Source organism: Molossus molossus, unplaced genomic scaffold (assembly GCF_014108415.1).
Source record: "Molossus molossus isolate mMolMol1 unplaced genomic scaffold, mMolMol1.p scaffold_m16_p_12, whole genome shotgun sequence".
In the NCBI taxonomy this organism is placed as follows: Eukaryota; Metazoa; Chordata; class Mammalia; order Chiroptera; family Molossidae; genus Molossus; species Molossus molossus.
Window position 1 is genome coordinate 80,585,052 of NW_023425347.1, and position 26,402 is coordinate 80,611,453.

Below are 26,402 nucleotides of genomic sequence, written 5' to 3' on the forward strand. Positions count from 1 at the left end.
ATAAACTGTTCCTCCTTCTCCTCTCTGTCTCCTCAAGGTCCACAAGCTCTCTGACCCTGTTTCCTAGGAAGATCAGGGCTGAATAATAATAAAAACCTACACCTGTGTCATACATTAGGTTTTACAGCGATCTTTCCCATCCTTGGACTCAATTACCCTGACAACCAAATCAAATGGCTGCTGCTGCTGCGGCCGTAATTACAATAAATAAGTGAGGAAACCGGAGCTCAGAGCATTTGCCTAACATGCCCAAGGCCACACAGCTTGGAAACAGCAGAATCCCTTTAAACGCAGGTCTGCCGATTGCGATGGCGAAACCTGCCTTATTTTTATTATCGCAGGCCCCTTGACCATGGGGAGCTGGGAGAAGGTAAATCATGCTGCCCTTCTTTACCACCTGGGGGTCAACTTGTAGAGTCAACAGGGCTCAGTCAGCACCTACACTGCCTTGCAGGGCCCAGGGGTCCTACCAGCCAGGGCTCTGAACCACTTGAGCCCAGAGCCAGGGAACCTGGGAGCCAGCCTTGCAATACAAACACGCGTCTCCTAAGACAAAGGGCCTTCATTTATGCTTAAAAGCACCGTATGATTTCACTCATCGGCGGGATATAAAACCGGAAGCACCGAATGAACAAACCAAACAAACTCATAGACAATCGTATGGTGATGACCAGAGGAGGGAGGGTGGGGTAAAGATGAAGAGGATAAAGGGGTCGAATCTGTGGTGACAGGAGGAGACTAGATTTCCGGTGGTAAGCACCATGCAATATACTGCTGGTGTACTATACGACTGCACACTTGCAACGTCCATAAGGTCATTAGCCCGTGTTGCTCCAGTACATTCACTTTAAAATGTATACGTCTAAATCTCACCCCTGCAAAAAGTCAAGTCAGAAGAAGTCAGCACAGCAAGAGAGATTACCTGCACTTGAAAAGCAACCCACGGTGAATCCCCTTCCCACGGTGAGCCCCAAGAGTGCGTGTCAGGGGGAATGGGCTTACACTAAAGGAAAGTGTGCAGTGGTCTCTGTCTGAGTGGGGGTGCACACAGTGCTGGGGTGTGGGTGGTTCCTGGCTGGTCCTGGACTTTACGCTTCTCGGTCACCTCTGTCACCCTCCCCTTGCCATTGCTGGCCTGCAGTCAGTGCAGAGGTTGTTTTTAGATGATTTACATGAATGAGTAAATAAATAAATAATGAGCGCGTGGGTGGGTGGGTGGAGAGATGAGTGGTGAATGAGCACACAGCCATGCACGGGTGGACGAAACCCGGTGATGGAGTTGCTGACTCAATGAGCACACACAGGGACCTGTGCAGGGACGGGTATTATTTGTGTGGAAGGGACACGCTTTGATTTCCCCCTGGATCTCCTTTGACCTCTCCCCTCGAGGGTGGGGCGAGGAGAAGGTGGGCACTGTCCTGTTAAGCAAACAACAACAAAAAAGAGTCTTGAAAACAAAACTTTGGAGAGGAAAAGAGATTTCGTGAAACCCCTTTAGCTCTTGTTGAAGATTCAGGGGCTAAGCCTACTGGACCAGCTCAGAGAGGCTTTGTATGGGGTAGAGATGGCCGCTGGCCCTCTGTTGTCAAGGAGGAAATGACAGGGACCAGGGATGTGGGAAGAGGGGGTGCAGAGATGGGGACCAGAAGACTTTGGAGCCCACTGTCTTCTCTGTTTGCTCTCTGCCGGCTTTGCTGGGCCAGCCGGGGCAGCGGATTCCGGAGCACCTGGCCCCCCAGGTTGGTGGGCATAGTCCCGCTCTCCCACACACCCGCACACCGGCAAGCCCTGGGGAGGAGCCAGGGAGCGGACGGAAGACAGCTTCCCGGGCCACGCTGAGCACTACCTGAAGGGACCGTTAAGCTATTGGACTGGACGATGGTTTAAACCAGAGTGGACATTTATTTGATTTTGTTCCCTCCTTCTACCCAGTGGGCAGCAGCTTTTAAAGGGAGATTAAGTGAAATAGACAAACTACAGAAACTACATTTTCCTTGCATAAATAAGTTCTGCGAGGAACGTGTCCAACGCTGCTACGAATAGTTCACCCTCCCTTTGTGTCCGACTGGCTGCTGATTTCATTTCAGCTCTGAGCCCGAGACCAGGCGTGTGAGCCACCTTAGGGGAGTCCACTCGGGTGACATGTAAATGAAGTGGCCAAATAACTTGTCACCCACACCAGGACACTTGAGAGTGGAAGGGGCGCTATTAATAATTATTCTGAGACAAAGGACCTAAACCGGACTGTCCCAGTAATAGAGGACGCCTGTCATCCGCTATAAAGGACGTCACAGGAAGTGGGCAGGGGAGGACGATGCTGTCGCCCCATCCTGGGAGCCCGGGCTCTTACAGGCCAGAAGCAGCCCTGCAGCCCTGGAATGCACAGCCCAGAGTGACCTGGGATTCAAAGGAAACAAGGAATATATGCGCATATCCGTGAGCGCGCCCCTGGAGCCTGTGTGCCACGTCGTCCGTCAGAGGCGGTCACAGTGGAGAGGTAACTGGTGTGAAGGCGTCTGCGATCTGGGCCGGCCCGAAGGGCCTCCGTGCGGGAACCTGCAGGGACGGCCGCCTGGGACGCCGGGCCCAGCCCCCGCCTGCTCACCTGATACTGTGGGAAGGTGGAGTGATTGGTGAACGCTGGCGGAGGTGGGTAGTTCACGTTCAGCCAGAGTGGCTGGTTCAGGGACGCTGAGGTCATGGTGGTGGCAAAGCGTGGGGGGTAGACGTTCCCTGTGTACTTGAGGTTGTTCTTGTCTGCCGTTGTCACAGGTGGGTTAACTGTAAGTCACGGGAGAGGGAGAGTGTTTCAGAAACCGAGGGAGGGAGAGGCCAGGACACCCTCAGGCCCTGACCTGAGTACTGGGGACACGGATGAGTCAGAGCCAGGCTCAGCGTTAACCCTCGGATGACTGTTCTCAGAGGTCAGATCGGTTCAGCTCCTCTTGGTTCTTTAAGTTCCAGTGAATTTCCAACTATAGAAAAACATCACCGATTCACACCTCGCCGATTTGGAGGGGCCGAAACTGGCCGTGGGGTCTGCCTTGGAGACCCTCTGCACCAGTCACCGGTAAAGGAGGCAGTGCCCGGCCTGCCCACAGTAAACCAACCAGACTGCTCGGCCTAGTGCTCACCTACTGCCAACCGAGTTCCTCCGGGTGCTTTGCAAACACCTTTCCTACAAGCAAGTGCTTTGCCATTGGAAATCACTTCTATAAAATTACTGAAGTAGCCCCTTCCTTAGGACCTTGGACAGCGCATTCTATCCCTATTGGAATTGTTTTTGCTTTTGTTTTTAATATTTAAGAGCGTTATATAGTTCACTATGGTAGGACCCCAGATTAGTCTGAGTGAATGCGATGTGGCTGAGCTGTTTCAGAATAGGAGTCCCGAACTCTCTCCCTCAACAGTAAGTCTTGTGGGCGTGTGGACTCGGAGGTGGGGCCTCAGTTTCCCCTGAGTGGCGTCCATTTTAGAAAAGGAAGTTGGACTAAAACAGTTGTTAGAGGGCAAGGGAGGGAAAGCAGGGACATAACTAATCTCAACATACAAATAATCTGAAGCAGGGACCTTTCTTTGGCTTGGGCAACTTGAGAGAATATACTTAGGCAGGTCTGTGTTGGAATTGGCCCCCAATAATGCCCACGTGACCCCTCAAAGCCAACAGCATTTCTCTAGCCATTGTAGTCCCGACAACAGACACGGAGAGAAGGTCATTTCCCCCATTCTATCGGTTTAAAAACTGGTGCCTGGAGAAAGACAGGACTCGCCCCTGCCTGAGACAGACACTGGATGGCAGCCACCCCGGGCCTGGAGAGTCTCTGGCCCCTCCGCCCCTCCCCCAGGCAGCGCAGCTTACATTTCAGCTCCAGCCCGTCCGCCTCTCTGCTGCGCAGCCTCAGGGGCCCGCCTGGGCTCTTGGCGGCCCCCAGGAACTCGTAGAGCAGAGTCTTCTTCTCAGTGGGCCACGCAGACTTCTTGGCTGGCAGGGCCACGGACATGGAGCCCACGGGCTCACTGCAGCCCTCCTCGCCACAGGTGTCCTTCTGGCTCGGGGGCCACCGGCTGAGAAAGAGGCTCTCTCGACCCTTGGCTGGCTCCTTGGTGCCTGAGCTCCGTTCTACAGTAGGAGGGAAACGGAGTCAATGGTTCCAGAAGGCCAAGAGCTAGATGAAGCGGGAGGCACCTTCTGCAGACGAAGCAATGGGTCCTCCAGAGCACACACCCCAGGTCCAGACCCCTCGGGGTCTCCCTCCCAGCCAAGTCCAGTTCCAACCCCTCCTGAGGCCTTCACTGCCCACACCCATGCTGGTCTTACCACTCATGAACTTCTTTTTAGTTCCTTCCATCCTCCCTCCCTCCCTCCCTCCCTTCCCTCCTCCCTCCCTCCCTCCCTCCTTCCCTTCCTCCCTCCCTCCCTCCCTCCCTTCCTTCCTTCCTTCCTTCCTTCCACCCCTCCTTCCCTCCTTTTCTTTTTACCTATTTTCTTTCCACTCTCCCTCCTTTCTTCCTCCCCTCCTTCCTTCTAACCCTCCATAGTGCCAGGTTCCAGGTAAGAACAAATTTGGACATAGCTCTTGCCCTCGGGGAGCATCCAGTTAGTGGGGAGACACCCATTCCCACAGGCACGTGGTCTAAGCCACAGCCGGGCCCCTCATCACGGACTCTGCTCCTGCTCTGATGCTCACAGGTGGTTCGGCTCACTCGTCAGCGCCAGGCCCTGACCTGAGTACTGGGGACGCTGATGAGTCAGAGCCAGGCTCAGCCTTGGAGCTCACAACAAGGAGGGAGAGAGACAGACCCAGAAATAGCTCTGGGACAAAGCAGATGGGGGCTGTGAGGTGACAGAGGGACACAGTGGGGGAAGAGGGTGGCCGAGAAAGCTTCTGACTGAGGTCAGAGGCTTCTAGAAGGAAGTGGCCCTTGAGCGAGGCCGTGCATCCGGGGGTCTGAGGGAGGGGGCGCAGCAGGCAATGAATGGCGGCTGCAGGCCAGGGCCAGGAGTCAGCAGAGAGGCAGAGGAGTCACGAGATCGGTCAGTGCCAGGCTCAGGTCTCTCTCCAAATAGATCAAGAGGTCCCCCAGGGGAAGACACTTTCTGAGCCATCGTGGGACCTCCGCAGCAGTGGCTGTCACCCCATTTCCTTTTTAGCAGTGGGCCTCTTTCTTCAAACCAAATTAAAATGCCATCGTTTGGTTGAAGCTGGGAAGAGGCCGTGGCCCTGGTCTCCATGGTCCCCATGGAGCTGGGCTGGGCAATGGCGCTGAGCACACCACAGGCACCTCGGATCGTTCCAGTCGCTGCCGGAGCAGAGGAACGTGTGTCCGCTGTCACCTGCTGGGAGTGGGCCTGCTCCCCCAGCTCCTGCTCTCGCTCCTGCCCAGCCCAAGGCCTTGGAGCTAAGTCTGGGCAGGACTGGGCCTGTCCTGCTGACGCCATCCCGGCCGAGGAGAGAGCTGCTCTAGCCCGACTCAATTTAGGAGAAAAATGACATTTTTAGAAAACATGCCCCTAGAGTCCCTTCTGAGAGTTTCTCTGGTTGCTCAGTTCAGCCCCCAGCTAGCGCACTGAAATAACAGTACCCACTAATAATAACAGCCTGTCCCCAGAGGCCCACACACCTGCAGTCTCTCACACACCTCCAGTCGCTTTAAACATGTTGGTGGCTCAGTCCCCTCCAGAGCCCCTCTCCCAGCGTCCGTGTACCCAGACACGCACACATTCCTGCCTGCCACTCCCGACTCACTCACGTGGACACAACTACACTCGCAGACGGACACACACGAACACGTACACATAGACACACTCAGATGCAGCCGCACCTGCATTTTCTGTAACAAACACACTAACACCTGCCAAGTTCCCTTTGCCCACACGTTTGTGCACACAGAACACAGAAACGGTGGGGAGGTGGGCGGAGAGATGTCCACGCGAGCCCCCTGGAGAGGGAGCTGGGGGGAAAGCGCCCCTCCAGGCAGGGCTAGGCCTCCCCCACATACTGCCTGGCGTCCCCAACGAGCCCCTGGCTCCTGGAGGCCTGTGCAGACCCAGAGTCCAGCTTGCTGTCCACAGCTCTGACCCCTTGGCCTTCCCACGGTGCTCCAGCACACAGAATGTCCTCGCCGGTACCACGTTCCTGTGTCCTTTGCAACCCAGATTTGGGCCCTCCCAATACAGATGTCTCCCCGTAGCCGCTCACGCTCACAGACTAGGGCTACATTCTCTCTTGGTTTTCTCCCAGGGACCACCGACCACAGGCGAGCGCCCTGCCGTCAGTCTGCCTCCTGGGAGCCGTCCAGTCTGAGCCGCTGGCTTAGAAGAGGCACAAAGCGTAGGACCAGGGAGTGGGAAGGGGAACTCGGGAGGGGCTGCACCTCCAGGGAAGGATGTGGCCTCCTCAGTTAGGGGACGGAAATGCCCTTTTCTAAGGCCCTGGGGGTGCTGGGAACAAATCCCAGGGCCAACAGTCTCAACTGAGCCTGGAGAGTTGACACACTGACCCCCTGCGCCAGAGAGAAGACCAGGCCTCATTGTCAGAACGGGCACCTGCATCGGGAGCCAAACGGCTCCAGCCGCCAGTGACGCCTCCCTCCTGCCTGCTCCCAGTCCCTGCTCTGCAGTCCCCCCAGGACTCAGCTGGGTAAGCGCCCCGTCAGTGTACTCTGGATACCCGGTGGACTGCAAAACGAGCTGGGTGTCATTTGTGCCTGTCCCTCTTCTCAAAGCACGTTGGAATTAGCTGTGCCCTGTACATGGGCATTCAGCCCAGGGGCCCATGGGCACTGCAAACACTGCCCCTGGAGGCTGTGTCCACCCGAGAGGCCACCTCGTCCGCCCTACTCGGCACCAAGATGCTGTGGGCACTGCCGCAGCATCTGCCTGGAGGGTCTCTCCTCCTTGCGGCCCACCTGCCAGCCCTGCTGTCGGCCCCACTCACCCATTAAGTGGTGCCCCTCCAAGTTGGGGTCCGCCTCAGGCTTGGAGCAGATCTTGGCAAACACTGGGAGCTGCCTCTTCTGAACAGGGAGCTCGAGGAGCTTGTCGGTGGGCGCAGGAGGCGGCGAGGGTGGCGGCAGCAGGAACGGGCGGAGCCCCGTGGGTTCCCTGGGTAGGGGGCCACTGAACATGCTGTTCTGCAGGAAATCCTTGATGACACGGGTCTCCTCCAGCATCACCTTGTTGTCGGGGGCCTTGGATGTTTCTTTGGACTTCAGGGGGAACTGGGCCAGGAGCTTGCTGATCTCCGAGTTGGAGGCACCCAGGTTGTGGTCCCCGTCATCTGTCCCCTTGGCACGCTTGACTTTGGCAGCACGTAGGATGCCCGTGACCGTAGTCATGGCAGAATCGCAGTCCTGCCTGCTGCCGAAAATGGACATGGCCACCTTGGGCTCCAGAAGCTTGTCGCCGGCAATGGCAGAGGCTTGCGGAGGCTCCCTGCTGCCTGCCACCAGAGGAGGCGTGAGGAGGCAGGGCGCTGGCTGTCCAGGCCCCTCCGGAGAGCTGCCGGGGGCTTCCAGCTCCCTCGCGCTTTCTGTGACCAGGATGAGGTGCTCTTTGGTCAGGTTCAAGAACTCCTGCTCCACCAGCAGGGAGATCTCGTCTTTGCCACTGCTGAACTCCAGAGCTCTGCAAACAGGCCAGAAAGACAGATGGGTCACTGTCAGCTCAGGAAGGCTGGCTCTGAGCAGGGCCAGGCCCCAGGGGAAGCAGGCAGAGAAGGTGAGAGAAACAGACTGCTTTCTCCAGAGAGCATGGACCAGCAGTGGACTCCCAAGAAGAGGTCTCTACACCATGCCAGCGGGCCCAGTACCGAGAGTGTGGTTCTGGGAATGGGGACACCCAGGTCCTTTCCTGAGACTACGCCTTGCTGAGTGAACTCAGCTTCAATTTCAATCCACCCCCCCCACCACCCTCCCCCGCTCCCTGTTCAGTTGTGCCCAGGACCTGAAGCAAACAAGGCAGCAACGAAAGAGTCAGCGGTGAGCCCGGCCAGTGTGTCTCAGTAGATTGAGCATCGTCCCATGAACTGAGAGGTCCCAGTTCGATTTCCAGTCGGGGCACATGCCCAGGTTGTGGGCTCGATCCCCAGCAGAGGGCGCGCAGGAGGCAGACGATTGTTGTTCTCTCTCACATCGATGTTTCTATCTCTCTCTCCCTTTCTCTCTCTCTAAAAAATCAATAAAAACATATATTTTTAAAAGAAGGTCAGGGGTGAGCCAGCAGTTCTGAGCCCGGGGCCAGATGCTGAGGCCGAGCCCTGGGAAGCCCTGGGGACTCGCTGCAGAGTGGCCGAGTGACAGGAGAAACCGTGAAGAGGACAGAGGGAGCTCACGCCCTGCCCCGTCACCTCCCCGCTGCGTGACCTGGCAGGCTGCGGAGCATCTCAGTACCCGTTTCCTGACCTGGTTCACAGGAATACCAGAGACTGCAGAGCGCTTCGGACAGTGTCTGGCACAGAGTGAGGGGAACACAAATGTCAACTACTAGTATGTCTACACCTGTTCAGCCTGGCTGGGCACCTGAATCCTCGATTCCACACTGTGGCCCGGTCCACCCTGGCTGGCATGGCCCTCTGCCCACAATAAGGCCTCTGGACCGGGGCCCGCTTCCTGGGAGCACCAGCAGTTGGTTACTCCCTACCGGGACTCACGAGCACTTACCTGGGTCGAAACAGGCTTCCACCTGCACCTCAGACCCTGGCCCCAGCTGGACCCTTGGCAGCTGGCATCAGCTCAATGGGGCTTGATGGTCCCATGCACTCTAGGCTCCTGGTTGCTGGCTCTCTCCAGGTGTGGTCACCCTGCTGGCCTGGCTCCTGGCCCAACGTGCCCCACCAGTGTCCTTCTCAAGGGGACACTTTCCTCCCTGGCACTTCCAGGAGAGTCACCACCACCCAGTTCAAAACCATCTGCTACCCCTGCTCTGCGGGCTCCTGTGGGGGGCGGATGAGGTGGTCTGCACAGGCCGTTCTGAAAACTGTTCGTGCGTGGGCGCTGGAAGGAGGTGGCGAAGGGAGTGAAGAGGAGATCAGAGGGGAAACGAATGTGCCCGCCAGGGGAGCTCTGCAGCTGGGAGGCCTGGCAGACGCGCTGCCAGCCGGCCCGTGGCAAGGCCCCAGGGGTCCCGCCGACTGGCTGCAGAGTGAAACCGTGCCTTCCCGGGAACGCGCTGTGCGCCTGAGCACATGCACACTCACATGCGCACACCGACGCGTGCACACACACACGCATTTGGTGTGCACACTTGTGGGGGCACACAGGGACTCACATGTCACTACACAAAGAACCCAGCCTGGGAGCAGAGTCACTGCATCTGACAACCAATCAGAACGGGCACAGGCTACAGTCCCAGAGGCTTCCGCTGTGCTGGGCATTCACCCCGCAGTGACCGAGTCCTGAGGAGGCTCAGGGCTCCTGTGGAAGGGGCTGGGTGGCCAGGGCACTTGGGTGCAGGCGGAAGAGCTGAAGAAGCGGGAATGGGTTGCCCCTATAACAAGTGATTCAACTGTGCCTCCTGCCTGTGGCCTCCCAGGTCTGGAGGCAGGGGGCGCTGCAGGAGAAAGCAGACGCCAGCCAAATGGACCTGGTTCAGAATCGGGCACCACCCCTTATTTCAGGTCATGTCCTAGAACCTCAGGGACTCCCTGCAACGTGGGTCTGGTGCCAACAGCACCCACCCACGTGGGCGGCGTGAGAACTTGAGATAACCGTGTGCACACACAACGCAGGTTCCGGCGCACAGTACACTGGCCCTGGGCCTCAGCAGGGTGCCCTGGCCCACGGCCTCAGCAGGGTGCCCTGGCCCGGAGCCTCACTGGGGTGCCCTGGCCCACGGCCTCATAGGGGTGCCCTGGCCTGGGCCTCAGCCGGGTGCCTGGCGCACAGTACACTGGCCCTGGGCTATCAGCAGGGTGCCCTGGCCCACGGCCTCAGCAGGGTGCCCTGGCCCGGAGCCTCACTGGGGTGCCCTGGCCCTGGGCCTCATAGGGGTGCCCTGGCCTGGGGCCTCAGCGGGGTGCCTTGGCCCTGGGCCTCAGTGGGGTGCACTGGCCCTGGACCTCAGCGGGGTGCCCTGGCCCTGGGCCTCAGCCGGGTGCCCTGGGGTGTGCTGGCCCTGGGCCTCAGCGGGGTGCTCTGGCTTGGGGCATCAGTGGGGTGCCCTGGCCCTGGACCTCAGCAGGGTGCCCTGGTCTGGGACCTCAGCGGGGTGCCCTGGCCCTGGACCTCAGCGGGGTGCTCTGGCCTGGGGCCTCAGAGGGGTGCACTGGCCCTGGAGCCCTGGAGGCAGCAAGGCTGCGGTGGGGCAAGGCCAGCTTCAATGCCACTGTCCTCTTCCCTCCAGTCTCTCTCTTCTCTCCCTCTTCCCTGTCCTCTCTCCTGTTCCCTTTCTTTCCCCCTTCCCACGTCTAGACTCGGTCTATAAATAGGCCCCTCTCTCACCCCTGTGGCCACGGGAACAACTGGAATAAAGAAGTTGCCAATCCATGGTCCCAAGTTTTAGATCCCCTTCCTCTTCATCCTCCTCCTCCTCAAAGGGCACAGGTGAATCTGGAGTCACAGAAACCAGAGTGCCCCCCTTGCCCCCCAAAAAACTTACAAAACAAGCCATATGTTATATATATATATATATATATAGAGAGAGAGAGAGAGAGAGAGAGAGAGATTTTTTCTGAATTAGACTTACTACAATTGTGTTAATTTTTTTTTTTTTTTTAATCCTCATCCGAGGACATTTTTCCATTTTTTGTACAGACAGAGTGGGAGGGAGAGAGAGGAAGAGAGAGAGAGGGAAACATCGATGTGAAAGGGACACATCGAGTGGCTGCCACCCGCACGACCAACCAGGGCCGGGGACAAACTGCAACCGAGGTACATGCCCTTAGCGGGAACCGAACCCGGGTCTCTCCGGACCACAGGCCGACGCTCTAACCGCTGAGCCAAACCGGCCAGGGCCAATTGTGTTAATTTTTTAAATGATAATGGTATTACTTAGCTAACCAAAAAAGAGTCCTTATCTCTTAGCGATCTATATGGAAGCATTTGCAGATACGATGTCTGGGGTTTGTTTTAAACATAATCCAGCAGGGGGAGGGGAAGGGAGAAAGGGGGCAATAGGCGAAACAAGACTGGCCCTGTGTTGAGCATCGGTGAAGCCGTGTGATGGGTACATCACACACGATTCCCTCTACTTTTGTGTTTGGTTTCTGGTTGTTACTTTCTATTAAAAATGTTACACGACTCATGAGCACGCAGAAGTCTCACCACTGAAACTTTTGAAGCATCAGCTCTAAGGAGAAGTCAAAGCAACTTCTGAAAGACCCACAGGGCTCAAGGTCCCTGTACCAGAAAAACGCCCATAGGAGGTCCCCCGCTCAGCTCCTGAGAGGACACCCCACCCTCCCCCACCGAGGAGCCAGGCTGGCGGAGAAGCAGCCGCAGGGCTGAGTATGACCCTGCTCATATGCCCAGTCATTCTCCCCTGGACACATCACAGGGGTCAGTGGGCCTCTCAGGAAGCTGGCATTTCCAGAAGGAGCAGTGCAGTGACAACAGAGGGGCCACCCTGGCTGTGGGGCCTGGGTGTGTCCCTGAAAGGCTGCCCAGAGCACCTGCCCACCCGGGACAGCCGCTTGCGTCTGACACGAACCCACCATAGCCAGGAAGCCAGGTATCCACCTATATGCTCAGATTTAATCCTCTCCACACCCCTGGGCAATAGACAGTATCATCCCCACTCCACAGATGGGGAAAGTGAGCTTGAACGAGGCTAAGGACCCTGTCGTGGAGAACAGAGAGGCTGGTGTGGGGATGCTATTGGGTCTGGCTGCCATCATCACCTCCTCCCGTCCGGCCTGCCTCCTCTCCAGGGTTGTTCCCCAGCGAGGTCTCCCAGCTCTGCTCCAAGGCTGGGCTTTGGCCCCCAATCTGCATGCAGTCAGGGGTATCGCTGGGCTCATCGCATCACTCTGGCCTGTGGAGGATCGTTGTGGAGGATCCTGAGCCTGTCATCCTGGCACTAGCTGTCCCTCACAGCTGCCTGTCAAGCTGCATGTCTGATGAGCACCTTTTCTGGGTCTCCAGCCAACTTGTGGATAAAAATGTTGCAAGGCAGAGACTCCGGGGCTGAGCCTTAGGGACACCACTGGAGACCCTCTCCACAGCCTGACAGTAATCCTGGATCAACACTTTGAGAGAATCAATCAATCGATCTGGTCACTACCGTCCCATCTCCATTTCTCCAAGGCAACCTTTGTCTAACACCTCGCTGCAATGAAGATTCAGTGCAGTTACAAATCCCTGACCAAGGTCTCTCGACCTGTCCCCTGCACCCCCATAAAGAGAAGATTCGTTTGTTCTTGTTTGTTCTAGAAAAGCGCATGTCTGCAGAGCTAGGCCAATCTCAGAACTCGGATCAAAACATTCTCTTGTTTAAACCTTCATGTGGATTCTCATTACACATGAATAAAATTCAGACTCCCTTCGGACCCCAGGGCACCATCATCCCCCTCCTGCTTCGACTCCCCCTTCTCCCAGCCACTCTGGCCTTATAAATATGTCTTGACATGCCACGTTCATTCCAGCTCCAGGGCCTTTGCATGTCCTGTGAAATGCCAGATCATTCCCTGAATGACTCCTTCTCATCATTTCTGCCTTGGTTCAAGTTGTATACTCTCAAAGTAGCCTTTCCTGAAAGTGTTATTATACCTACCTGCCCCGCCTTGCTAGGCATTCTCTGCTCCATCAAGTTGCCTATTCTCCTCCTGGTATTTATCACCACCATACAGTATCTTTTTTATGTCCTCACTCCCCACAACAACATATCCTCCCCGAGGGCAGCAACTAGTCTTCATCACAGAGGCCTGGGGGACTAGAACAGTGCCTGGCACATGACTTCAGTTCAGTAAGGATTTGTTGAATGAATGAATGAACTAGCTCATGATCTTGTCTTTACACTTGCCCTTTCTTGAAGCTCTTGAAATCGTCCCATCTCTGGCCTGGCATCCCTGTGAGCTATTCACTAACCCCCTGTTAGGTCCAGTCCTACGAACCCCCGGCCTCTGCCAGGCAGATCCCACACAGAACCCGCCTCTCAGCAACCACCGCGGGGCTCACAGAAAGATGTTTCATTCTCCTTACAACTTTGCTGGGTTCAACATGAAGCCTGCTTGTCTGCATTTCTGGGCTCTATCTTTTTTTCCTCTCTTCCTAAGAAGTTTTGCCGATGTTGGCACTTCTCCCGTGCTATTTGCTTTCTCCTTTGAGTTGGGGAAAAAAAAAAAAGAAAACCCATAAAATCCGCCACAGACGATCACAGTGAATCATTCAGGAAGGTTAACCCAGCTCCCGAGTGCTGACAAAGGGAGCAAGAATCCAAACTGGTGCCGGGGCTCCAGCTGCCGCCACCACCTCTGCTTTGCCCACCTCCAGAAACCATCGGTGTCTGACGGAGGCTCTGTGCACGGACGCTGTGCATTGTTTCTGCATTCGCAGTGTGCAGCGTTAAATGAAAATAAAGGCTATTGACTGGCTGGCACCCCTTCCCAGAATAATGACTAAGCAAGCATGCTGCTAGCTCCCCGACAGCAGTTCTGTGTACATGATAACACAGAGCAAAGATGAAAACTGCTATTCAGCTGAGCCAAACAACAGGAAAATGCAAGCAGAAAATGGTTAGTGCTGGAAGAGGACATCAAAACAAATATTTTCTTCTCGCTATGGCATTTTAGACCATCCACAAGCAGGGTACCCAGACCCGCTGCCCAGGCAACATGGCTGAAGGAAGAGGGGGACGGCTCCGGGTCCTGCACACTGCCCTCCTGACTGTGGCTGAGACCCCGACTCCTCTGCGTGTCTGCGTGGGCTGAGCAGCAGAGCTTATTGACTATGAACTGAGTCTCCAGAGGGAAGCAGAGACAGGACCCAAATCCCCACCCCTCAGTGGAGGCCAGACCTAAGCAAGCTGCATCAGGTCCTAGGTCACGAAGTAGGAAGGAGGATTCGCCTGTCTGGAGCCCTAACCAACCAGCCAGGTGCCGTGCTAAGCACGTTCCTTGCAAAACTCTCGTTTTAATCCCCACGACAGCCATGGGCTGGTGTGGTAGACTGATGCCAATAATGGCCCCACTGTATCACACTGTCGATGTCCTGAATCCAGGTTCTTTGGTAATTCCTGCCCATCTTGATTCAAACAATGAAGCACTTGGCATTAGGCTCAGCCCCTTGTTTCTTTGGGGACTTGGCCACCTCCAGATGAACAAGCCCAGGAGAGCCTGCTGAAGCATGAAATATCCCACAGAGGCAAACCCCAGTAGCTGGCTAGATTCAACTGGCCTGCAGAGGTTGGGTGATCAGCCTCTGTGCCCAGCCCCCACCAGAAGAACCACCTGGCTGAACCCAGCCCAGACTGCTGAGCTACAGAAGTGTGAGCTGAGTAAAAAAGCTGTTGTTTTGAGCTGCTAAGCTTTGGGGTTGGCTGTTAATTATCAAAAGCTAACTGATACAAAGAGATGCAGTTATCCCAATTTTTAAAATGAAGAAACCAAGGGACAGAACAGTCAGGGGATGTTTCCGAGGTCGCAGAATCAAGCAGGGATGCAGTGGTGGATGGAGGCCATCCGCCTCAGAGCTGCTGTCTTCACCACGAGGCTGCTCTGAACACCAACGTGACGCGCTGGGCGGGAGCATCCCGAGGGCACATACCCGTGAGGAGAGTGCGGAAGGGCTCTCCGAGGAACTGTCGTTTTGTCTGGGGCCTACTGGATAATATGCGTCTAGCAGGTAAAGGAAGAAAGCAGGGAAGAGCTTTCCAGACACAGGGGACAGCACCTGTGACGATCACGCGGTACGCAAGAGCTTGGCGCATTCGTGGGATGTTGCTCAAGTGGGAGGGATGCATTGACTGGAAGGCCGGAGGTCGCTGGCGGTGACGTTAGAGACGGTAGGAGTCAGAACCTTCCAGGTTTGGGAGTGATGCTGAAAGATTCTGTTCTAAAGGAGCAGGAAAGCCACGGGAGAGGTTTCAGCAGGGAAGTGTCAGCTCTGGTTTCCTCCAGGGAGCAGTCCATAGGAGTGGCAGGAGGGGACTGAACCTGAGCCACGACCTGTGCTGGGTCCGCTGGGCGCCAGGTGTTAGGCTTGGCACTTGACTCCCCAGCAGCCATGAGGAATAGGGAGCATATTTATCTCCAGGTTAGAAAGAGGAAACTGAGGCTCAGGCATTGAACAAGGGATTCAAGTTCACCCAAGAGAGGAAGTGCGGGAGCAGGTCTGGGAACCAAGTCTTCGTGGCTCCAAGCCTCCAGCTACCCTCAGCACAACCCTACACCTCCCCAAACAGGAGAAGGAGAAAGAGCGAGGCCTTTGCAGTCGGGAGACCTGCATTCACCCCAGTTCTGTCCTTTCTGATGGGGTGACCTCAATTCACTTCCCTTCTCTGAGTCTCAGTTGTAGGAGGGCCAAAGGCCAGGAGCCAGCCAGGAACTCTGAGGATGAGACAGCAGGAGGCAGAACTTGGTGGGCAGATGGGTGTCCAGTGCAGGGGGTTGAAGGAGCCAGGGCTGGGAGTGGGGGTGGCTAGGAGGCACCCAAGGGCCCCAGGCAAGCAGAGGCCTTCATCATGGAGGCAGAGCCCTGGTGTCCAGCCTGGCACCAGCCCCGGTGGGCCCCCACCCTCACTTGACCTGGGCGAGCAGACATTCCCCTGGTGCCTATGTCACAGCACCCAGGGTGGCCCCTGCTCATTGTGGAGGGAAGGGACACAGCCATCTCTGTCAAAGCTGCTTTGTGTCTTCCTCCATCTTCCCTCTCCTCCAAACCCAGGATTCACTGAACTGCCCTGGGTCTCCCTCCCATACACACACCACACCCATGCACACGCCCACACAGCACAGCCATGTACACACACCACACTCCTGAACATACACAATATCCATGCGTGCACATACAGCACAGCCATGTCTACACACATAGCAATTATGTGCACACACACCACAGCCATGCACACACACATACACCACAGATATGAATACACATGCACACACAACACAGCCGTGTACACACCCTACAACCAGACGTATACAACCACGTGTGCACACACACACACACCACCACCACCACCATTCGCCTTGTAAAAAACCAGCAGAAGAAAAGGAACCAGGGAAAAGGGTGGACTCCACCTCTCTAACGACCTGAGGGGCTTGGGCCTGCCATCCTAGGGCCCACCCATCTGTGTCCCAAAGGTGCCTGGAAACCCACTGAGCTCTGTCTGCAGGGACCTCTCTGGTGGGGGCGGGGGAGGGCAGGAGGCTTCGGAGCACTGGGGCCTGGCGGCCCAGCCCCTCCTCCACTCTCAGGGCTGTGGTGGGGATTAAGGGAGCGGGTGAATGTGAAAGCACTTGGTAAACTGTAACAGCACTATGCAAATGTTAGCAGCTCCGACTGAGAGCCCGCGATGTGGGGGAGCCTGGCTGGGCAGCAGGTCTGGAGCCCCGCTGACCCTTCACAGCCCAGGGTCTGTGGGCGGCAAGTCGGGGAAGTCGGGGAAGCTCTGAAACCTCCTGGGGGTGGTGACACCACCCGGGCTGGGGTTAAAGGAGGTAACACTGTGCAGTCCCTCAGCTGCCCCAGTGCCAAGCCTGGACTTTGCGTTGCTCTCATTTCTTAGCAAAGGCCTTTACACAGAGTGGAGTCATTTTCACAATGTCCCTGGCACACACTTAGAACTCAGTAAAGGTCAGTCTCCTTCCTACACGCTTCTCTTTGGAACACCTCCTTCTCAAAGCAGTGTCCCTGTGAAGCCTGGGGTTACATCATTTTTGACCCCTAAGTATTGGCACGGGCGCCACCTGCAGGGCTCGTTTCAAATGCAGATTCCTGGGCACTCCTGGGCAGTGGCAGTTCAGTTGGCCCAGAATGGGCCCAGGTATCTGCATTCTAGCAGCTATCTATGCTCTACTCTCTGCCCCCCTCTCCCAAGGTTTTGCTGCAAATGATGTACAGGGAGGCACAAAGCCAGGTGCAAAATTCCCTCCTCTCTCCAGCTCTATCCTGATAGGCAGGTGGAAATGAGACACCTCTCACCCCAACTCTTCCTTGACCCTCCAGCAACAGGAGGGGAAAGGAGAAGCTGAGAAAACAGGGCTCAGGCCTGAGTTGGGTCAAGGGCTGGAAGGGTTGGAGGGATGAGGGATTCAGTGAGCTGGGGAATGAGGCAGGAAATACTGAGGAATAAATACAGCAATAAAGGAGCTTCGGCTGGGAGCTACGGAGTGATTCTTATTGTTCAAATTATCTTTAAAACTTTTCATTTGAATCTGTTTAATAAGAGAAGGCTTACCCTAAGGAAGAGGTATTTTTTTAATGTGACTTGGGAGCTGAATTGGAAATAATGTTGCAACAAAGATATTAAAAAGGGGATTAAACCAAACCACTAGTGGCCCATCTCTGTAGGCGCCCACAACCTGCCACACAAGTCCCCAGACCATCAAATTAAATTAAAAAGGGGGACACGGGACATGGGACGTTAATCATGATTCCTCTTCCCTTCATCACTCATGGTTCCTAGTGCTAAGCAGACACGGAGGGGCTATTCCAAAGGTCTCCTGATGTCTGAGAAAGAGCTCGGGCCTTGAAGCTGCACCAGGTCCTATTCCTGCTCCACCCCATTTGAGCTGGATGACTCTGGGCAAGTTGCTTAACTTCTGGAGCCTCAGCTTCCTCATCTGTAAAAGGAGAGTAATATGGACCATCTACCGGAGAGCGTTGACAAGACAACGAGATAAAAATAAAATTAAAATTCAGAGACTGGCACATATCAGGTGCTCAAGAAAAGGTCATTTCCCTTCTCCGCAGCCTAAGGCAGGTGGGGGCAAAGCCCTGCCATGTCTTGGCTTATTGATATTCTGTCCCTATGTCACTCAATGCTTCCTCTGATGATCGTGACTCCTTGCTTGGATCCTGGCCACCTCTGGGCCTCACTCACCCTCCTTGCAGTGGCACTTTTATGGTTCATCCATCATTCACTTCCTCATTCATTCATATACACTGCATAGTCATCAAATGCCAGGAACTCAGCTGGGTGCTGGGGAGACAAAGATGAGTAAGACACTGCCCTTGCCCTTAAGGAACCATGGTCAGGTGAGGGTGAAGTGTTGTTGTCACAAGTCAGCGTGCAGTTTGTGCCAGGTGACCACCTTAGCAGAAGTCCCATGCCGGAAATGCATCAGCAAATCCAAAAGGGAGGATGTGTCCTCACCTCTGGCCAACGGTCAACTAGAGAGCTGGTTCTAAACTGACTCTTGATTCCATCATCCTCATAGCAAGACCCCTTCATTCGGTCTCTCCTGATGAGCTCACTTGCTTTCTCTTATTAGATAATATGAGTTATGGAAATCAACTGTTATGTCCCCTTTTGCCCTAGCCATCAAGAATTGCAAAGCAAAATGCTGTCCTCAGTTGAGTAGTTTCCCTTAGCTTAGATTTTCTGGTATATAAATCTTCTTCCCCATACCATTCTTGATTACTCAACCCCTGTCATTTTATCTTTGATAAGAACAATAATGATGGTGATAATGGTGGTGATGATGGTGATGGTGATGATGCTGACAGTGCTGCTGCTGCTGCTGCTGCTGCTAATAGTGATGCTGACTGTGATGATTCTGGTGGTGATACTGGTGATGGTGACGATGCTGATAGTGATGATGATGATGATGATGATGATGGTGCAGATGATGATAATGGCAATGATGTGATGGTGATGATGCTGATGCTGATGATGAACCTGGAGTCCTTGTCTTATGCCAGGTACTGTGTGAACTTTACAAAACTTATTTTATTAACTTCCACAATAATCCTCTAAGGTGGTCACTATGCCTTTTTTCATTTTTCAGATGGGGAAAATGGGGCACAGAAAGTTTGAGTAACTTGCTTACAACTAATGAGTATGCTAGGATTCAAATCCACCTGTCTATTTTATTGTTATCTGATATTGATATTCTTATCACCTTTAAACCCTTAGGAAAGAGAAGGAATATAACTGTTTGTTTAAACTGAAAAGAGGAACATGAAAGAGGGAGGAAAAAAATTGTTGAATGGGATGAGCAATGAAAAATTCAAAGGATGATATACTAGGTCATTAAGGGTGGGTAGGATTTCAATAGACAGAGATATAGACGAAAGGCATTCTTGGTGGTGAAATAACCAGAACAAAGGCAAGAAGTGCACCTGATCGTAGCTCATCTTGGTTAGAGAGATTGTAGAGAAGAGCAGCAAAATGTACATCTAGAGATGTCGGTAGGGCCAACTACTGAGACCCTTGAAACCAGACCAAGGGATTCAGAAGACAGTGAGGGAGCCACAGAAGATGCCTGACCCACACTGTTGATGTGCCTTAGGAAGATAAAGCTGGCAAGGGGGAAGGACACCCAGGAGGAAAAGGAACAAGACACAATGAGATGAGATGATGTAACCATGGCAGAAGAGAGATGAGCAGAGAAACCAGAAGTCAAAGACAGTCGTGAAGGTGACTGCAGGATGTGTGAGGAGAATGAATGAGGGAAGGGTTGGAGAGCCCTGGACCTCTGTCTGATAGCACCATTACATCCACTAATTCGCTTGACAACCGGGATGGGGGTGCATTGATGTCAGTGTGATTGGGGTCAAAGCAAAGGCTGAGACTCGGTCCAGGGAAGCTCAGGGGGATGATGACACTTAAGTGTTGGGTCCAAGAGAAAAGGATTCAAACCTGGGTCCCAGGGGGTCTTGGAAGTCATTCAAAAAATGTTGAGGGATACGAAGATGTGTTTCAGGCATAAGGGTACGTAGCAGCGTTCCAGATTCCCATTGAAGTGTGTAACCCCTCGAGGGGAGAAAACACAAGCCTAGAGCTCTGGGCTCAGAGCTGGCTTCTGCTCTACAGCATCAGTCTACGTTTCCAACTGTGAGTCTTATCACTCTCATCACCAGGTGTTAGGCTTTTAAAAAAATAATAATAATAAATAAAAGTTGGGGTATATTCCAAGCAACTTTTCTAGAAAAAAAATAGGATACATGGGATTGTTTAAATAACAGCAGCACAGAGGATTGGCTTGTTCCCTGGCACTGAGAAGGCAACTGTGAGTGTTTGTTGAATGAAGCCTTAAATGAGGGAATGAAAAAATACCAAGGGCAATGGAGTCAACAGCAAATCCAAAGCCATCTACTGAGGCTGTGCAGTTGTAGTGATGAGGAGGAATGAATGAATAAGGAATCCTAGAATATGAGTCAGGGAGTGGCTGGCCACAATTCTCTAAGCCCGAATTTAAGACTAATTAAAAGATAACTGAACACAATTCTGGAGTTTAATTGACAATAGACAAAACTATTGATTTCTTACCAAAAGCCAATTTCTTCCTGGTTCTTCTCCACCTCCATAAATGGCACCATTATCCAATCAGAGGCTCAAGGCAAAACCCTCAAGTCAGACCTGATATCTGTTTGTGTACCCCAAACCATCAGCGGATCTGTTGGTCCCTCTCAAAATGCACACCGAGTCCCCCACTTTTCCCATCCCCACTGCAGTCTCTGACCCAGGCACTGCCAACTACCTCTCCTGGTTTAGTGAAGTATCTTCCCAGAGGTCTCCCAACTTCCTCTCTCACCTGCCTGCAGACCCTCTCCATGTAGCAGCTGGAGAGGTCTTTAAAAATGAATAAATCTGATCAAAATACACTCCCTTCCCCCTAACCTCCAACGGGTGTCCATAGCATGGAGAATCAAATATAAACTCCTTACAGTGATCTTCCAGGCTTTCTAAGACTTTGCATGCTTGTTGCTGATATCACCTTGTCCCATGTCCCATCACTCCATACACCTCAGCCATGCTGTCCCTCTTTAAGCTGCTCCCACCTCAGGGTTCTGCAGTTGCTCTTCTTTCTGCCTGGACTTCGTTCCCCAGATCTTCACCTGACTGGCTCCTTCTGGGTATCCAGGTCTCGGCTCAAATGACTTGCTCTTCTCAGAGAGCCATTCCCTGACCACGACCTCTAAGACACTCTCCCTAGTACTTTATGTGGTTTTATTTCTATCAGCGCACTCATCACTGTCTGAAATCATTTGGGTTATTCTTATATGTTTATTATTGGTTACCTCCAACTAGAACATTAGTTCTTTTTACATCTGAAGTTATCTGAGTCTGTCAGTTACCTGTTTTCTGTTTCTCCCCTACTTGAATGGAAGTAGGAAGGCAGGGCCCCACCTGGTTCACAGCTCTATCCCACCAGCTCTTAGCACTGTGCCAGGCACAGAGTAGATGCTTAGTAATATTTGCTGAATAAATAATTGAATGAATAAACTCAAAATGTGCCCACAGAGTGAAGTTGGCTTGGGGAGAAACGCCTGGCATTAATCACCATCGCCACGAATACAGACTGTTAGCAGGGAGGATTCAGCCTGCACAGATGGGCTCATGCTTGGATTACTGTACCTGGTTCTGACCGCTGCACCGCCACAGGGCCAGCCAGCTGTGTGGGCAGGAAACTGACCAAGCTGGCACGTGACGGGAGACTTAGAAAACCAGAGAAATTCAGCTTGTAAAAACATAAAATCCTAGGAGAAATAGTGTTGCCTTCTTTTAACATCTAAAGAGCTATTGAGAAAAATAGGGGATTAACTTGGTTTGGAAGCCTTAGGGCAGAATCCAGATCAATGGGTGTTAGTCTGATAGAGACAGATTTCAGTGCAAGAAGAAAGTGGTCTTTTGACAGTCAGGGTCCACAACAAGGGGAAGGACTACTCTAGGAAGTGGTGAGCTCCCCATCGAAGGAAGTGTAAAAGTGGATAGGCACTTGGCAAGGATGTTGAGGAGGGACTCAAGCAGCAGATGATGATCTCCAAGATCCCTTTCAAACTTGAGATGTCTGCGTTTCTGAAATACATAGTGACATAGTCGAGAAAAAAAAAAGTCTGGCTAACAATAGCTCTAGAACATACTTATCTAGCTGTCCCATAGCAGAAAACACCACCAAAACCAGGCCTACAGATTAAGCAGGAGGAAGACTAGCTCAGAGGGGTCTTAAGGGCCTGAAGCCATCCTAAACCACGCTGGACAGCTCCCTGGATTTGAAACCTGGTATCTATGTGTGATCACTCAAGTATGGGACTACCAAATATGTTGACTATCCAAACAGATGCTTCAATTTCTAGGGGAAGATAGTCAATACTACCATGTGGTGCCTAAGACGGTCCTGGGTGTGCTTTCTGACACCCCACCACTTCCTAACTGTCGGGCCTCAGGCAAAGAAATTAACCCCTCCAAACGTGTTATCTCAGGTGTGAAAGGGATTTCACTTCAAAACAGGGAAAGGAGAAATTGAAACAAGAATGGCACACATTTGATCATGAAATTCAGTGACAGACACAAGGACATTCACTTTGCGATTTTGATATGCTTGAAGATTTGCATAATAAAAAGTAAAAAGAGGGGGGGGGTGTAAAATAGTCCCTACCTCATATATAATACTGGTAGGGCTTGAGGAAATCATCATCATCATCATCATGACGAGGAATTTTTGCCAGTCTTAGTTATTACCAGGAATGTTTAAATATCCGATTGAATCCTCCCCACAACCCTATGAAATGCACAGTAATCACCTCCGCTTGGCAGATGAAGAGACCGAAGCCCAGGCACGTTAGACCGATCCCGCAGCTGGCCCAGGGCTGCAGGGCCATCTAAAACAGGTGTCCTGCTCCACCCTGGCAGCTGCCTTTCTTTCAAGAGCTCATTGTGCTCTACTTGGTTGATATCCAGCCACACGACTGTGATATCATTTATTCATCCAAGTCAGTGGTTTCCCAGCTCTTTTCTCAGTAGCAGAACACTTTTTTTCAAATGCAGTCTTTACTCAGAACTCCAGCAAGTAAAAGCTACACATGCAGAACAGCTCTGGCTGAAGGGGGCATTGGGACCCAGCCACCAGGCCACTTGACTCCGGGTGACCCCTGCAGCACCCTAGGGTCCAGGAGCATAGCGTGAGAATTCCAGATGGAAGCCAACAACAAGAAAACCTGAATCCCGAGAATTACTCTTAAGGAGCGCCTCATTTGTATAATGCAGTATAATGCAGTTTTCAGTCTCCCGTCTCCCATCACATCTGATCCTCATTATCAGCTCTGAGGTGGACAAGGGAGGGCATATCATCCTCAATTTGCAGATGAGAAAAACAAGGCCAAATGGAATTAAGTGACTGGCCAAAGGTGCGCCAGTTCACTTTTCGGCCAAGTGCAGACAGGAAATAGAGTCTGTCTCCATTAACTAGGTGTGACCTGGCAGAGAGGGTGCCATCTACTGGAAATTGCCACTGACCCTGGTTCACCAAGTGGACAATCAGCTCCCTGACCACTGAGAGCCTGATCACAGCCCCAGGGGTCCCCTGCCAAGACCCTGTCCCGGAGCAGACGGCAATGGGCAGGGGAGAGATGTCCGGTGCCACTGTAGAGCCGGACAGCAAGATTTTGGTGGCAGTCAAGCCGTTCTCATCCCAGCCATGTCGTGCTGAGCTCAGGGCAGCGAAAGCAGTAACAGCCAAAAAGGGGCGGCAGGTAGGGCAGAGCTGGGCGGCAGTCACACGTCGCCTTTCTTCTGAGCTCTTGCCTAGAAACCCCGCAAGCCGACGCATCCGATAATTGCCTGCATGGTTCCCCCACTCCAGCGCATCTCTGCACTGAGCCAGAGCATGTGTTGGAACAGGCAACACTTCATTATCACTTAGTCATTAATTAGCACTTAATTATTAACACTTAATCCATCTGTAAAATGGGGACACTAATACCTGTCTCATAGGGGCTCTGGGAGGATTAATTAATGTTCGCGGCCCACTTTGAAGATGCAAAGCACTGAGCAGGTGCTCAACAGTGGCACTGATAACCACAGCAAACTGACTTGCTTTTCCTAACCAGGTCCCCCTTCCTCTCCTTGTGAATATCCATCCCCCATAATATCTGCTCAACTTTGCCCTGGTGGAGAACCATTTAGCTCCGTGTTTCCCAGGCGCAGGATTTCCCATCCAGGAATCGGGCTATTTCCAGCCATCTCCCCACACTTTAATTTTCTATTATGTCCTCTGAGTATGTCAATGCCTTCCCAGTAAATATTTTGATGTACGCTCTTGCAGCAGCTTCCGTGGAGTCTGAATGGGACAGCTGCTCCCTGTGTTAGGGAGTTCCAGATGTGGTTTAAAACCACCAATGCCTCGCCTTTGGAGGCGGGAGGGAGGAGGAATCTTCCAGCTGCCTTTGGGCAAAGCATGGGCACCTGACCCTTGGCCCTGGCTAGGCGGGTTTTTCAAGGTCCTCAGATTCACATCTGGTTGTTCATGCCTGTAGGATGAGACTTATGCCCTCGGTGGGCTAGTGAAGAGGCAGTAGAAAGAGAGCCTTGGCCTGGCCTTCCCCCAGGTAGCTTCGGGACCCCAGTTAAGCTCTCCTACAAACACTGGACAAAGGACTATGGGGGAGGGGGTGAACGGCCTGTAGAGTTTAACCAAACTGAAGAATGAGCCAGAACATTCCCCCGGGAGGTCTGACCTCATCTCCACCCTCCTCCCGTGGTACCAGCCGTGTAGGGGACACTCACTCTTCTTGGAAGCTGAGCCCGTTGTCTGTTGGAGTTCCGGCCAGGGGGGCAGAGCGCTGCTCCTTCAAGGTCGAGGGCTGCAAGGCCTCGGGCAGGCCCTGAACCCTCTTCCAGATCTCATGGCAGGCCTTGTCTAGGCTGTCTTGGGGGGTGTCCTGGTGAATCCAGATGTATCTGGGAAACGGTCCCAGGGCGGAGGGGCGCTTGGCCACCAGGGTGGAGGACGAGGGAAGCCCATTTCCACTGGCCATCCTGCTCCTGTCTTTCTGGAAGCCCCTTTGTCCACCCAGGGCTCTAAGACAGGGGGACCATCCACCACCGCCCTTCATTCACCAGAAAGGGGGAGGGGGATGGGCCAGAGCAGTTCAGTTCTGTCTCCTGAGGCTCCAGCAAGGTGACCGTGTTCAGAGGCCTCCGATATGTGTACCAGTGGTGGATGGAGGTCGGCTTTCTCTTGGGGAGGGGGAGCTTATTTTGATTTGTTTTTATTTGCTCTTTTCTGACTTTTGTCCCTCTCCCCCTCTCCCTGAGAAGAAAATATTTAAAAGTCAACAAAAACCAGTAGCTTAGTAACCTTGGGATACCCCTGAAATCAGGATTCAGGTGCCTGGGTGGGCAGAATGACATCTGGGAACAGCTGGAAGGGGAGGGCTGGCTCTCCCACAATCCCTGGCACACCCCAGTTGCCACACACCTGCGACACCTTGCAGCGCCTGGGGCTCAGCCCATTCTCACCCGCTAAACCTCGAGGGCGACTGGATGAGGGCCAGGCACCGTGCTAGGCACCTTGAGGGCAGGAGCCCTCCATTGGGCTCTCACACAGGCCTTCCTAGGGACCCCCTGCGCACCCCCCAGGGCCAACTGCCTCTCCCTTGCCGGCCCAGCCCTGCCTCGCTCGCCCTGCTCTCTCTCCTCCTGGCCCCCTCTTTGGCTCCTGGCGGGAAAGCGTCCCAGTGTCCAGGGCCCACAGCCCGCCCAGGCCGGCGCCCCCAGCAGACACCTGCCGCGCCCCGCGGCCACGCCCTGAAAAGGGAGCAGTCTGGCGCGCCGGCGGCCCCCACACCTTCCGCTCGTCCGGCGCTGGAACTCCTCTGCGGGCTTCAACGCAACGGCTCCGTGCGCGGGCGCCGGTTCAGCGTCCCAGGCCCTCCAGAGGGATGGGGGCGAGGTGGGGGCCCAGAGGACCCCGGAGCGCTTTCCCCTCCTGGAAGGCGAAAGTACCGAACCCGGCCTGCCCTGCCCCTCCGCACAAACCTGCCTGCCGGGGCCCTGCCCCTCGATCGCCCGGTTTTCCCCTTAACTGCCATTTGCATTGGCGCTGACTGTGTGCCACGCGCCGGGCTTTCTGTGTGTCATATTCAATCAAAACAAGCTCATGAAGTTAGTACCATTGCTTTTTATCGGTCTACATTTGAGGAAACAGTATCCACGTGATAAAGGGGTGTGTCCAAGGCCCACCAGAAGGGAGGAGCTGATCCAAACCCAGGCCCCTCCCCAGGCCCCCACACCGCACCCCCGCCAGACCCCAGGCTCTCAGCCACCGAGAGAGACCATTCCCTCCTGCTCTGGGTTCAGGGGCCCCAGCGGTAGGTGGGCAGTGAGCCGCTGGGAGTGGGGATCCCACATGGAGGTGCAGCAAGAAACCCTAAGTTCAGTGGGCTCAGTGGGCTCCTGCCCTCTCTGAAGGAGTTAAACTCAGAGCTGACAGCAGGTCTTCCTGCGGGATGCTGGGGATCCTGGGCTCCAGGAGCCCCTGCTGTGCCCTCAGTATTTCCCCAATAAAGGAAGAGCCAGA

General features: G+C 53.9%; 1 protein-coding gene across 1 annotated transcript in view; it reads right to left on the reverse strand.

The window, feature by feature from the left end:
* The window catches only part of CUNH1orf94 (chromosome unknown C1orf94 homolog), a 35,750-nt gene extending 10,814 nt beyond the window's left edge, over positions 1-24,936 (reverse strand). The window contains exons 1-4 of the mRNA XM_036257567.1: positions 24,608-24,936; positions 6,939-7,627; positions 3,860-4,120; positions 2,606-2,781 (exon numbers count right to left, since the gene is read on the reverse strand). Of these exons, the coding sequence (XP_036113460.1) occupies positions 2,606-2,781; positions 3,860-4,120; positions 6,939-7,627; positions 24,608-24,936 (1,455 nt within the window). The remainder of the gene's footprint in view (positions 1-2,605; positions 2,782-3,859; positions 4,121-6,938; positions 7,628-24,607) is intronic.
* Between the last annotated feature and the right edge of the window lie 1,466 nt (positions 24,937-26,402).